At 43.7% G+C, this 15127-nt stretch overlaps 1 protein-coding gene across 1 annotated transcript; it reads right to left on the bottom strand.

Moving 5' to 3' along the window:
* Positions 1-1560: 1560 nt before the first annotated feature.
* MED10 (mediator complex subunit 10) lies at positions 1561-12045 on the bottom strand. The gene is made up of 4 exons (XM_063129725.1): positions 11784-12045; positions 8054-8137; positions 7267-7369; positions 1561-2348 (listed from the first exon to the last, which is right to left on the bottom strand). The coding sequence occupies exons 1-4, from the start codon at positions 11903-11905 to the stop codon at positions 2253-2255; spliced, it is 405 nt and encodes a 134-aa protein (XP_062985795.1). The 5' UTR covers positions 11906-12045; the 3' UTR covers positions 1561-2252.
* Between the last annotated feature and the right edge of the window lie 3082 nt (positions 12046-15127).

The raw sequence follows: 15127 nt of genomic DNA, 5'->3' as shown, positions 1-15127 counted from the left end.
CAATGCAAGGTTATCAGATTAATTGCTTTGGATTCGTTAAGATAATTAAGTTGATAACATCTCACCGCTTCCCAGATCCAATTGAAGCACACAAGTCCTCTGGCAATTATTAGGTTGTACCCAATGGTATCTGTCCATGGAACAGACACCACGGGTAGAACTGATCCCCCAGCCAGTTCCCCAAATATACTCCAGAGATTTGGGGGGATCCCTCCCCACTGCTGGCAGCAGATAAGGGGAGGAAGGGAAGTCCACTCACTGGATGTTGGATGTGGTACATTAGCAAGGTATGACACTTTATAGCAGCCTGCCTCAACCTGGGTCGCTCCAGATGTGTTGGACTGCATCTCCCAGAATGGGGTATTCTGGGAGTTGTAGTCTAACACATCTGGAGCGACCCAGGTTGAGGAAGGCTGCTTTATAGGATAACATAATCGAATGGAGCAATGGCAGAAGAGCTGGAACTTGCACTCTACATTAGTAAGGAAGCTGTTTTCCCAACCTATTCAGATTCAAAATGTTTCCAGAGTATACAATAGTTTAATGTGAATAAATAAATTAATGTGCATAACGGTTTCTTCTTGCTGACAAAATGGCTTCAGTCCTTACATAGAGGAAACAAGGTACTTTATGGCCTCAAGTGGTGCCAATGAATGCTTTGTTGAAATACGCCACTGAAATCCTTCAAAGCTTTTTTTGAGTATGAAACCTTTCTTCAAAGTCAACTATAAAAACACGTATGTGTACTAACAAAGGATGTAAAGAAACCTATTGAAATATTTTCTAATCTTTGGCTGAACTCCATTCACCAATCTTATAAAATCACTTGAGGCAGACAGAGCAAGGATGGCGGTAGTGTAACTAAGCTGGTGGGGTGATTGAAGCATACGGCCTAGACAGCGACAAGAAGTAGGTATCCGCAGGTGATGTAATATATGCTGACTATTAAAACACATTAAATGACATCATGTTCCCCAGTTTGGAAAAGACTGATGAGTTTTCAGGATAATTGCTGAAAAGTTGGTGTTAGCTTGTTCAGGAAGAGTGCTGCTCTGCAGCTTCACAATGGCCTTGTGCCCATACATTCAGACATTGAATAGGTGCATAGGGGAGGAGGGAGATGAAATGAAATTTCAGAAAAACCTTTCATCGACACCAAATGGACACTCAGGGCTCCAGAAAATAGATTTGGCACTCAGGCACCCTGGGCCCAGACCTAGCAAAGCCTTTGCCTCAGCCCACATGCAAGAACAGGGTTTGGATATGTCTCAAGAGTTGGCCTTTTCTTATATATTAGTTAGACTTAGTTAACTGTATAAAATTTCTCCATAGAGAAATATTGGATTTGAGGCAATATACAAGTTGTCTCAAATGTTTGTCCATGATGGCCCATTTCCATTCAAGCTAACACTGACTTCTGCAGTCATCAAGAGATAAACATGCCTATAGGCATATAGGTATGAAATAGCCTATCACTACGTTTTTATAACTTGTAGGATATAAAATTCCCATGACCGTAAGCTCTGCAAAACCCCAAGAGACCACATGACAGATGAAAGATGTATTTCAAATGCTTTACTATACGTTAACATAATAAGACTGCAATATAATTCAATGACAGATTGATATTTAACATTAGTTATACAAAACTGAGAATGTTAGAAAGATTGTTCTTAAAGGTATCTTAAGCATCCCATGTACAATATCACAAATATTCCAGCTTATTCTTAGAAGCACAGAATAAATTCTTTTTACTGTTTCAGCAGACAAAAGCATAACAGAACAACCCATGTACAAACCTTTACATTATCCATGAAAGAGATAACATGTTTATTTTACTTCCCCATTTCGTAAGTTGTAGAGCATCAAAAGGAGACAAAGCCACCTTCTTGACCTGACCTAACTTACACAAAGTTAGATAAAGTAAGGCAGATATGTTGAAGAATGTTGAATAATTCAAACAGAATCTTACAAACAAACAAACAAACAAAAAAACCAAGCTGATAGCCTCCTTCTCAAATATGAACCTGAAGTCAAATTAAAGAGAAAATGGTTGGCTTCTTACTGGAAATCCTTAAGAAACCTTAATGGCCAGACGTAGCACACTCAGGTTCCATCCTAGCCAGGGAATACAGAATTTAATAAATGCTTCTGTTAGACGGAACAGCTTCATTTCCCCAGTTAAGTCAAATATTGTCACACTAGCTTGCTGGCAGTGTCTAGACAAAAATGTCGGACAACTGAGAATGTAATTAAGGAGAAGAATCTTCACCCCGAATAGCTTTGTACTTGGCCATGTCCTCTGGGAACACTTTAGTCAGCTCTTGAATCAATAGGCTTTTGAATTTCTAAAAGAAATAATAAAAATAATAATCACATAACAGGGCCTTCTATTAGAGGGGGAAATAACAAAAGATGACAATATTATTTTGATGATGATGATGATTATCATATTTATTTATATCCCTCCTTTTGTCCAATGCTGTGCCTCAAGGCGGCATTACAAAATTTAAAACATATGCATTTAAACCTATAGAAATATACAAAGTTAAAAATATATTAAATGTATTCCAATATTAAAACATTTAAAATGACAGTTTTAACAGACTTTGCCTGCCTCCTAAAGCACTAGCTTTAACTATGTAAATGCACTCCTGGCCACCGCTGAAACCTGGGCATCCAGGCTCAGGGCTGAATCCAGAAGTACACCCAAGCTGCAGACCTGTGTCTTCAGAGGGAGTGTAACCCCATCCAGCGCAAGCTATATCCCTATTCCCTGATCTGCCTTTTGACTGACCAGGAGCACCTGTCTTGTCTGGATTAAGCGTCAATTTGTTTGCCCTCATCCAGTCCATTACTGCCAACAGACAATGATTTAGCAAGAAACAGATTCCTTAGAATTGGGTGCAAAAGGAGTAGTAGAGTTAGGTGTCATCAGTGTCCTGGTGGCACCGCACCTTGAAACTCCAGACAACCTCTCCCAATGGTTTCATGTATATGTTAAATAGCATGGGGGACAAAACCAAACCCTGAGGGACACCACAGGCCAACAGCCAAGGAGTCAAACAGGAGTCCCCCAGCACCACCTTTTGGGTCCGCCCCTCCAGGAAGGAATGGAGCCACTGAAAAACAGTGCCTCCAAGTCCCATCACAGCAAGGTGACCAAGAAGGATACTATGGTCGATGGTACTGAATGCCACAGAGAGGTCTAGCAGAACCAACAGAGACACACTCCCCCTGTCCAGTTCCCGGCACAGGTCATCCACCAAGGTGACCAAAGCTGCTTCTGTCCCATAACCAAGTATGAAGCCAGATTGAAATGGATCTAGATAATCCATCTCATCCAGGAATCCCTGGAGTTGGGAGGCCACCACATGCTCCAATACCTTGCCCAAAAATGGGATGTTGGAGACTGGCCAGTAATTATCCAATACTGTGGGGTTCAAGGAGGGCTTTTTCAATACAGGTCTTACCACTGCCTCCTTCAAGCAGGCTGGCACCCTGCTTTGGCGAAGGGAGGCATTGATCACTCCACTTACCCACTCAGCCAGTCCCTCTTTGGCTGCCTTTATAAGCCAGGAAGGACAAGGATCTAGTACACACATGGTGGCTCTCACCTCTCCAAGGTTCCTGTCCACATCATCAGGCTGTGCACATTGAAAGGTATCCAATAATACTGGACAAGCAGGTGCCACAGTTACATCCACTGGGTCTGTATCAACTATAGCATCCAAGTCAGAGCGGATCAGAGCAATTTTGTCTGCAAAGTGCTGGGCAAATTGGTCACAGTGGGCTGTTGAAAGGTATAAATTCTCTTCTTGGGGGCCAGTGTGTAAGAGGCCCCTGACTACCTGAAAACAGCTCCGCTGGACAGTTCTTTGCAGAAACAATAGTCCCCCCAAAAGGGGGGGTTTGCTGCCTGTATTGCCACAGAGTAGGCCTTCATATAGGCTCTAGCCCATGTTCAGTCGGATTCACTCCGAGTTTTCCGCCAACGTCACTATAGTTCCCTGGAAAACCAGAGGGCTGGTGTGGCTCCACTTCTTCAGAGAGGACAGTCAGGAACAATCGTGTCCACCACCAAGGCCATTTCTCCATTCCAGAGATCGACCAGGGCTTTGACAGAATCACCTGCCGAGGCAACAGGAAAATCCCCAGGAGCCATCAGGAAACCATTTGGATCCATCAGCCTCCTGGGGCAAACCATCTTAATTGGTCCTCCCCCCCTGCAGATGTTCCGAGTGCCAGCAAGTCTAGACCCCACCAGGTAGTGATCTGACCATGACAACAGAACTACAGAAAGTTCCTCCACTCTCAGATCCCTGTCACTCCATCCAGCACAGAAAACAAGGTCCACAACATGGGTGGGGCCAGATACTTTTTAGGACGGATCCATAGTTGTCATGGCGGACATGAAGTCCTGAGCCGCTCCCGACAGGGCAGCCTCTGCATGGATGGTGAAATCCCCCAGGACAAGCCGGGGAGACTCCAACACCAACCCTGAGACCCCGGCTATCTCAGGAAGGGAGACTGTTGAGCAGCAGGGTGGACGGTACACCAACAGAATCCCTATTCTGCCCCAGGCACCCAGCTTCACATACACACACTCAAACCCCATAGACGGTGGGACAGGGCACCTGGTCAGGGGGACAGAATCCCAACGGACCACTGCCACTCCACCTCCCCGCTCCTCACGCCTTGCCTGCTGTTGGACAGAGAACTCTGGTGGGTAAAGCGGAGAGATTAACACTGCCAGCTTCATCCAACCAGGTCTCTGTGATACAAGCGAGGTCGGCATGCTCATCCAGGATCAAGTCTTGGATATCAGTTGTTTTCCCACTCACCGACCTGGCATTCACCAGCAGCAATTTCAACCCAGGAGGTCTGTTGCCAGGGCCATCTAGGTTACCCTGTCTTTCTACCAAAAACTGGCATTCAAGGTAGCTCACACAATTAAAATCGATTAAAATAATGCAGTAAAGTACATTAAAATAAAATTCAAACATAATTACACAGGAACTTTAAAAAAATATATTAAGAATTAAGAATTAAAAACAGAACCCAACCCAACAGATTCACTTTCAGGCCAAAGTCCTTCTTGAATAAAGTTATTATTATTATTATTATTATTATTATTTATTTATATAGCACCATCAATGTACATGGTACATTGTACATGGTACATTTGCCTGCCGGTGAAAGGACTGTGGAGAGGAACTGAACCTAGCCTCCCTTGGGAGTGAGTTTCATGGTCCTGGGAGCAGCCACTGAAAAGGCCCTATTTCTAGTCACCACCAAACATGCCTCTGAAGGTGACAGACTTGAAAGAAGGGCCACTCCAGAAGATCTTAAGAACCCAGCAGGCTCAGATGGGAAAAGGCCATCTTTCAGGTAGCCTGATCCCAAGCCATATAGAGCATTATAGGTTATAGCCCACACTCTGAATTCTGCCGAGAAATCGACCAGTAGCCAGTGAGGCTGTTATAACAAGGGAGCCATATGGAGGGTTGTCGGAGAAATCTGCAACAGACTCAAATGAGTTCAAATTTCTATGAATCCACCCTGCGGCTTCTGCAATAGACCAGCTTTTTCCAAGTCACACGGATTCCGTGGACCGGTTTTTCATTTTTGTCGGGGATTTGGACTAATGTGCATTAGCACAAAGTGCACATCAGTGGAAGTAGAACAAAATTCTGGCCTTCACTTGGTGAGATAAAACTGAAGTAGGCACTAGGCAAGCCTCCCAAAGCAGAGCCCATCACATAAGCAAGGCACAACAACCAAGACAACCCTCTCTCCAGTTGTCTCACTTCAAATGACAGGTATACCTAAAGGAGCATTTTGTAAGATGATTTAAGTGTATGGGCAGGCTCATGTTGGAATAGGCAGCCCATGTTCCAAGCTGTATAAAGCTTTAAAAGGTAAACACTAACATTTTTAATTGTTCCTGGAAATGGATGAGAGCTATTTTCAACTAACAGCAGTTTCTGAATGTTAATGTTGAGATTACCAGAGAATAGGTAGCAGTGGCCAAAATAACTATGCCGAGAAGGGTTGCAACTGGTGCCCTAGCATCAGGTGGTAGGAGGAGGTCCAAGATACCAACTTCACTTGAGTCTCCTGTGACAAAACTGGATCTTTGGGATTCCCCCAAATTGTGAAACTTTAAGGGGAGTGCAACCCCATCACAACATGTTGAACACTCCATCCCAGGTAGAAAGATGCTCAACAGCACTTCAATTTGTCTGGATTGAGCTTCAACTTTGAGCTTCAGTTTATTGGCCCTCATCTAATCTATTGCCAACCCAAGACTGTGATTTAGCACTTCCACTTCCTCATCTGAAGAAGAATTGGATGTCATCAAAATATTGGCAAGATCCCTCGCCAATTCCCCAAGTAACATCATTTAGCAACTTCAGGTAGATGTTCAAATTTATAGGGGACAAGACAGAACCCTGTGGGGCTCTATAAGAGCCATCAGCCAAATATCTCCCCAGCACAACCTTCTGGAATTAACCCATCAGGTTGAAACTGAGCAACTCCAATTCCCAACATGGAGACCTTATCCAGAAGAATACCATGGTAACAAAGCCTACAAATAGCTACAGATAATTGCAGAGTTATTTAACAATGACCAGGAAACATACTACTCTAATCTGGATTATTTTCTAGCAGATTCTAAGAAGAAAAGTGATATTAGTTGTTATTTCATTCAAATAACAATCCTCAATTCCTGAGCAGTTTAATTAATGCCAACACCTGGAATGCATTTAAGATTTAACCAAGATTAATCTCATTAGTTATACCTGTACATTTGAACATAAGCATTCATACATGCTGCTTGCAACACCAACATCATGGCTATATTCTAGAGTTATATTTCAGCATGGTAATACTTATGCCACATCCAAATTTCTCATCTGTACATGCAGCAATAGGCACAAGAATGCTTGACAATAGAACTACTTGAAGAACCAGAGCACTATGGGTTGTATCCAATGTTAGTTCTAGTTACAGCAGATCCATGGAAATGAATGGGTCTTAAGTCAGTCATGACCAGCTTCATCTGAATGGGTCAACCACTATGACCACTGAAGTCTGAAGTGTTGAATACTTCTCACAATTTCACACTTCAGCTATAAATCTTAAAGACCTTCCACAGACTAAACTACATAAATTCTGACAGCTTTGATGCCTTCATAGCCCCTTTAATGTGATCACTATTATTAAAGAATAAAGGTTTTGCAAGATAAATTTTCATCTTACCTTCATGGTGTCAATTTTGCCTTTCACTTGTTCATTCTTAGCTAGAGCCCTTTCCAAACATTCCTTAGTATAGAGCTGGGGATTGCGACCTTGATCTATATATCTGAAGCAATAAATGTTGTCAGATTTGGTAGTGAGGTTCACATACTCTATTTAAAAAAATCACAAACACTATATATCTGAATCACTTCTGAAACACACACCGGAATATGAGGCTGTTCGCACAACACACTACCTCACATTCAGTGGTTGAGTGTGGGTTGCTCTGAACTTTGGCTTAGCACGTTCTTTGATTGCAGCACGTTTTCTGCACGGTGGGTTATCGTGTTGCCTGAACGCAGCCAGGGTGACTTGTTAATCAAGCAGTGTGGTTTGTTAACAACCCAACAACAAGGTGGCTTCTTCAAGAAAATAAGCTTCACTGCATAGTTAATGTCACCCTAGCTGCGGTCTTCTACTAGCAACCTTCCCAAAGCTGGTGGCCATCACATGTGTTGCAATTACAACTCCCATCATTCCCATCCAGCACTGAATTTGGATGAATGGAGTTTTATTCCAACACATCTGGGGGACGCCAAATTGGGAAAGGTTGCTCTATAGGATGCTTCTTAAAAATCAGATCAGCTTAATACCAACTATACCAAAAAGTATAGAAATTGACTTTCTAGTGTTCACACCCACACACCAGTCCTCAATATAAAGAGATGCAAGATGGCTATTCTATGAACAATAACAACAGGTGCTTAGAGTGCATATTGGTTGTAAGAATGAGTAATTGAGTACTTACTCAAAAACCTCCAAAGGCACACTGATATCATGAAGCTGCTGTCGGCACTTGTCAATGTCTTGCAAGCCTGTAACCATAAAATTCCTAGGCAGAAAAAAAAATTCATTCACAACTTAATAAAGTCACTAATATTGGACAATCTGCATAAGTTGTGTTCCTAAGAGGTGCTTAAGAGTATTTTTTATTATGGAGAGTATGCTCCATAAAGTAAAAAGAGTAGACAATAACCTTGCTGAACCCCATGAACTGTCCCCAGATTAAAAAAAAAAAGTAAGTCACCCAACAGAAGCTCTCAAAACAAGTGGAATAATTACAAGAAAACCGAAGTTTGGTAGTTACCTTCTCCAACTTCCTCAAAATCCAACAGGAATTACTAGTTTAAGGGCACAATCCTAGGCATATTTAGACATGAAAAAGTCCTACAATTCCTGGCTGGGGCATGCTGGGAGTTGGAGTTTTCTTTTTTCTAAACATGCATAGGATTGCACCTTAAGTGACTATTTGAGATAAGAAACATTCATGAAAGGACCTTTCAATATCATGGAAGGATGTTTCAATATTTCAATATCCATTGTCATAATAGTCAGCAATGGAACCTGCCTGTTCAAAACACAGGCGGGCCTTTGGTCTAGTTCAGAAAAACTACTTCACAAATGCAGATATGGAAGTCACAATAAGCAGCCACAATATAACATGCACACACAATGCAGGGAGTAGACTAAAGGATGTCTAGGCTAGAGATGTAAAGGCCCGGGGGAAGGAGGGAAAACATTTTTTCTAGGGGTTCTTCCCCCAAGGACCTTTTTTGTTTTTTCAAAAAATTTAAGAGCTTTCTTTTAGAATTTAAGACAAGATGTTTATATATTGTTTCCAAGTCTTCATACTCCCACAATGATTCTAAAAACTATGTAATAAGAAGACTTTTACAGAAAGACTAGAGACGTAAAATGTCTGGACATAATGAAACCATGGGGGGAAATGTTTTTTTAATCCTCTCTGTAAGATTCTCAGTAGTTATTTCCTCTGTTTACTATTAAAATTATTGACCCAATGTATCTTTTATTGATAGATGTTTTTGGGATGCTCCAAGTCATGCTCAGTTTCCCAACATGAGAAAAGATTCTTGATGGTTTGGGGTGTGTTCTAGAGTCCTGTATTTCTGGACTTGTCTTCCTTTGCCTCCACTTCTTCCTGCTTCTAGGGTGATCCCGATGTTCCAGGGACTACTTGCTGAAGTTCCTTCCAATTAGACATAAACTAGGAATCTAAAATATGATACGTATAACTTGGTTTGCTCATAATATTATGTTTGGTATTTTATATTTTAAAAGTAGTTTATTCAGACAATAGTAACAAAACTACTGTGTTCACTTTTTTAAAGTTTGCAAATATAATTATAATTTTTTGAGCAAACCATGTTATTACATAATATAACTTAAGGAACCTAAGAGCTGTTTTATGTTCCTAAATTATTATTATTAGTAGTATTAGTATTAGTATCCCGCCTTTTGCCCAATGCTGGGCCTAAAGCAGCCTTCTTCAACCTGGTGCCCTACAGACGTTTTGGACTACAACAGCCAGCATTCCTGACCATTGGCCATCTTGCCTGTGGCTGATAGGAGCTGGCCTAAAATATCTGGAGGGCACCAAGTTGGGGCAGGGATGCTATTCTAAAGCAACAAAGTGACTTTAGAGCTCTAAAAATTGCTTTAAAATAAGTCTTGCTTATTTTTCAATTTTTCCTAAAATCTCATTTTTTTCCAAACACAGGAAAAAACAGGCTCAAGATAAGCATAACACTGAAAAAGTTGCTAAATTTCTTAATCAGGCAATCCTTACCAGATCACTTATGGTGGCAGGACTTCCTTTTGCTTCTAGTACAGAACTTTAAGGAGGCTTCATGCAATCATACTCTGTTTTAATTCCATGTATTTAAAATATTTATTATGTGTTTTCGTATGTTTTATTGGTCAGTTGACTGTAATAAAAGGAACTGAATTGACTTTAGATCTCTAAAAAGTGCTTTAAAATAAGCCTTGCTTATTTTTCTATTTTTCCTAAAATCTTTTTTTTTCAAAGGGAGGGGGAAACACAGGAAAAAACTGGGGGTTTCCCCCCCATGGCGTCAACATAACTTTTACACCTTTAGTCCAAGCTGCACAATTTCAGCATCATATATTTCAGTGACATTACAAAGTAAAGTGTAATGCAGCCTTCTGCATGCTGTCCAAGTCTATATACTAAGAACTCTCTTGCAATTGTCATTGTCCAATAACATTATGCAGAGCCAGAACCTGAACTTATTTATTACATTCATTTATTTATTTATTACATTTCTATACCACCCAATAGCCAGAGCTCTCTGGGCGGTTCACAAAAAGTAAAAACATTCAAAGTATAAAACAACAGTATAAAACCAAAACATAAAATACAATATAAAAGAAACTGAATTAATTTATTTATTACACTTATTTATTACATTTCTATACCGCCCCCATAGCTAGAGCTCTCTGGGCGGTTTACAGAGAGTTACTTTCTCCTTCCATCCAATACCCTTTTGTATCCTATTGGATAGATTGCCAGCCATTATTGTAATGGCAAGGCATCTTTAGTGCATTGGCAGAAAAAAGCCATGTACAACTGTAGTAAATAAATTAATAACCAAATTATTATTAGGGATAATAATAATAATAATAATAATAATAATAATCTTACTTAAAGGAGTAAGAGGGGGAAAACTACTTCATAATTTACTTTCCATCAGCCTTACTAGAGCCAATGGGGCTTAGAACATGCTTTGGAGGAGAGCACCAGGTTTGGGGAAGGCTGGATTAGCCTAATAGCTGCAAGAAAGGCAAATGCTATTTTGGGCTGCATTAATAGAAATACAGCTTCCAGAGGTACTGGTTCCTCTCTATTCGGCCCTGGTTAGGCCTCATCTAGAGTATTGCGTCCACTTCTGGGCTCCACAATTCAAGAAGGACGCAGACAAGCTGGAGCGTGTTCAGAGGAGGGCAACCAGTATGATCAGGCGTCTGGAAACAAAGCCCTATGAAGAGAGACTGAAAGAAGTGGGCATGTTTAGCCTGGAGAAGAGAAGATTGAGGGGAGACATGATAGCACTCTTCAAATACTTGAAAGATTGTCACACAGAGGAGGGCCAGGATCTCTTCTCGATCCTCCCAGAGTGCAGGACACGGAATAACGGGCTCAAGTTACAGGAAGCCAGATTCCGGTTGGACATCAGGAAAAACTTCCTGACTGTTAGAGCAGTACGGCAGTGGAATCAGTTACCTAGGGAGGTTGTGGGCTCTCCCACACTAGAGGCCTTCAAGAGGCAGCTGGACAACCATCTGTCAGGGATGCTTTAGGGTGGATTCTTGCATTGAGCAGGGGGTTGGACTCGATGGCCTTGTGGGCCCCTTCCAACTCTGCTATTCTATGATTCTAATAAGCATTATGACATGTGTTCTATATTGTTTAAGTCTCTAATTAAATCATAAACAGCTTTGTGCCAGGTGTGCCTCTTCGGCCACCTGTTAGAACACGAGCCCCTTAACATGCAGCCGTCCTTTTTAAGACAGCAGCAGGAATCCCCCCCTTCAGTCCTCCCTGCCCCCCGCTTCTCTCGCCAGCCCCACACGGGTCCCTTTGGAGGACGACGATTTTGGGGGGGGGGCGGGAAGGAGGGGAAAGCTGAGAAGAGCAGCAGCATGGAAGAGACGCTCACAGTTTCTGGTTGAGGCCTGCTTGACTGCTGGGCTGGAAGTCGCTGACGATGATGCCCAGCTGCCGGATGTTCTCCACGAACTTCTCCAAGTGCTCTTCCAGGGAGTCGAACTTCTCCGCCATCCTTCCGACCCCCTCCGGCGGCGAGCAGGGAGTGCAAACACGGCCACCCGCCGCCTTCTTAGGCCTCCCTCAGCACCTCCGTTGCTAAGGGCGCCGCCATGGAGACCAGCAGCGCCACTTCCGCTTCCGGCTCACTGCCCGCTTTTCCTCCTCTCGGTGAAACAGAATTCCCTATGTGGATTCGACAGCGGCCTCTGTAGGAGAAACAAAACCTAAAGGCGCCCTCCTACGCGTGCGCAGTCAGATCTTCCCTCGGCAGTCGCTTCAGAAGGCGCGAGTGGGTGAGTCGGGGCGGGGCAAACGGCTGCGGCTGCTGTAGCGCGAGTCCAATCGAATGCTGGATCCCGCCAATGGGAGCAAGAGAAGGCTTCCGCGCTCCTGCGCATGTGCAGCTCATGCCAGTGTTACTCTTAGCGCCACCTTGTTTCCTTGGCCACAGTCCCCTTCGTCAGGTGCAGGGCCAGTGCCAGACTATCTGTCAGGGGTGCTTGCATTGAGCAGGGCGTTGGACTCGATGGCCTTATAGGCCCCTTCCAACTCTGCTATTCTATGATTCTGTTTTGCGCCCTAGGCAAGGTGACTTACTTTCACACACACACACTCCCCAAAAAATGCCAACTTTGATTTTTAAGAACACATGTTTCCTGGAAAAAATAAAAAGCACAAAACTTGAAACTGCTAAATTTATTTTAAAGTGCAAGAAATACGTCATGCCAATTATAGCAAACAAATTGGAAAGGAATGTCGATGGGTCTAAAATACATTATTTAATAGGAATATCACCTCCAAATCATCCCCTCCCAACTAACACGTGCGCACACACACAGACACCCCCCCCAAAAATGCCAACTTTTATTTTTAAGAGCATATGTGTCCTGGAAAAAATAAGCACAAAACTTGAAACTGCTAAATTAATTTTAAAATGCAAGAAATGCGTCGTGCCAATTATAGCAAACAAATTGGAAAGGAACGTCAATGGGTCTAAAATGCATTATTTAATAGGAATATCACCTCCAAATCATCCCCAACTCACACACGCACGCACACACTCAGCATCACTCACTCCAAACAAACACACATGAACACATGCGTTCACTCAAAGACCCCCTGCACCCCATTCACCCATACATTCTCTCTCTCTCTCTTCCAGGCACGTTCCTGAAGTCCGAACGTGGAGCCGCCCCATCCCCACCCCAGCGTCCCTGGCTTCGCTTCGGCTGGGCGGGCATGGGGTACCATTTCGTCCACCCAGGCCCAGCTGAATCCTTGGGCCGGGCCAGCTCACAGCCAATGCGCGTGAGTGCTGCACTGTGCCTGGTGCCCCTCTTAGCTTGGCGCTCTAGGCAGCCGCCTGAGTGGCCTCTATGGTAGCACCGGCCCTGGTCAGGTGTAACTTTAAACTGGCAGGCAGAAGGCGGTGATGGCCTTTGTGCATGTTGTTCCCCTCTGACCTCACTTCTCTGTCCTCCCCCCAGTCCCAACCAATGTTCGCCTATTTAAGGATTACACTTTCTGCGTCGCAAGAAGGGGGACGCTGGTCCACAAAAGCTTAGGCAACAATAAATTTGTTACAGTGCAATCCTATGCATGTCTACTCAAGCGTAAGTCCTGCTGAGCTCAATGGGGTTTACTCCCAGGTAAGAGGGCATAGGGCTGCAGCGTTAGCCTTTTAAGATGATTCGTTAGTTTGCTACCACAGATTTAACAGGGCTTCCCCTCTGGAAACTGCATTTTGTGGTTAAGCAGCATGGTTTATCGTGTTGTCTGAACCAGGCCAATGGCTACTAGTCCTGTGCTGCCTCCAGTAGCAGAAGCAGTAAACCTATGTACACCAGTTGCTGGGGAACATGGGTGGGAGAGTGCTCTTGCTCGTGTCCTGCTTGGGGTTTCCTGGTCAACAGTTAATTAGCCACTGTGTGAACAGAGTGCTAGACTATATGGTCCCTTGGTCTGATCCAGCATGACTCCTGTTATGTTCTTATGTCCCAGGGACCATAGAGTTCTTTGGAGTCCCCCCTCCAAGGCCGTAGACATGAGCTTGGAAAGGGGACTCCAGAATTTGATCCCTCCTCCTCCTGCCCCCATCCCCTCACAGCTGCCGCAGGAAGAACCACAGTGTCTGCATTATGAGTACACAAAAGTGGCCTTGGAAGAGCAGAGGCCAGGGTACAAGAAATCCCATGGCCTCTCCAGCCTAGACAGGCTCGGGGGCAGGACGAGGGATGAGATGCAAAGGTGAAAATCACCTTCAGCGCTCCTCTTGCTCTGTCACCAGGAGCCCGGCAGGGCGTTGGATTGGAGGCTTCCGTCCAACAAGGGTGAAACTGACTGTGTCTTCTCTTGCTCTCCACAAGTTCTTCTCCCACCGGTACAATCATAGAATAGAATCATAGAATAGCAGAGTTGGAAGGGGCCTACAAGGCCATCGAGTCCAACCCCCTGCTCAAGATCCAACCCAAGCCCTGTTCTATGCAGTCCATGAGGGAGGCCCACCTTATGACCAGTAGCAGTGGAGAGAAAAAACTCAAACCCTGCCTGGAGGGATGCCAGCACACTTACCATAGCAGAGCCGTTGCTGTTTATGCTACCGGGGCTGATTAATTGAAAGGGAAACAAATTTCTGTTGTTTGTATGCCATTTGAGTATTTTCTGGTGTTGTGCTTTTCCTCTCCTCTCCTGAGCTGAGCATGTGTAAGATATGGCAGCCATCCCACCAGTATAGCAGCAATGTATCTCCCTCAATCCACCCTTGATGTAAATAGTATATAGGATTGTTCTGCTAAGATATGTCAGGGTCATATCTCAGTAGTGGAGCACATGGCTTGAATGAAGAACGTTCCAGGTTCAATTCATGGGATCTCCAGGTTGGGATAGGAAAGAATCCTTCCTGAAATCCTGGAGAGCTGTAGATCAGGGGTGGTCAACTTGTGGCTCTTCAGATTTTGGGCCTACAGCTCCCACCAGCCCTAGCTGGCTAAGGGGTAATGGGTGTTGTAGACCAAAAACAAACACACACTAGAGGACCACAAGTTTCCCACTCCTGCTGTAGACAATAGTGGGCTAGGTTGACCAATGGTCTCACTTGGTAAAAGGCAGATTCCTGTGTTCCCAACGTAATGCTAGTGGACATGTTCAGGAGCAGAAATTGAGGGCTTGTGTTCTTTTGTTGCTCTCAATGGGAATCAGATTTCATAACCTTATATAATATGATGTAAATCAGAA

Source organism: Elgaria multicarinata, chromosome 7, assembly GCF_023053635.1.
Source record: "Elgaria multicarinata webbii isolate HBS135686 ecotype San Diego chromosome 7, rElgMul1.1.pri, whole genome shotgun sequence".
NCBI classification, from domain to species: domain Eukaryota; kingdom Metazoa; phylum Chordata; class Lepidosauria; order Squamata; family Anguidae; genus Elgaria; species Elgaria multicarinata.
The sequence above is the reverse complement of the archived record's forward strand: the minus strand, read 5'-3'. Positions and strand labels throughout refer to the sequence as shown.

What these genes read in the sequence shown, in the direction of transcription:
- MED10 (XM_063129725.1), bottom strand. Translation starts at nt 11,905, where the DNA reads ATGGCGGAGAAGTTCGACTCCCTGGAAGAGCACTTGGAGAAGTTCGTG. An exon ending in GCAGGCCTCAACCAGAAACT is followed by an intron (nt 8,138 to 11,783) that starts GTGAGCGTCTCT and finishes TTTTCTGCCTAG; the next exon opens with GAATTTTATGGTTACAGGCT. An exon ending in GTGCCTTTGGAGGTTTTTGA is followed by an intron (nt 7,370 to 8,053) that starts GTAAGTACTCAA and finishes TTATTGCTTCAG; the next exon opens with ATATATAGATCAAGGTCGCA.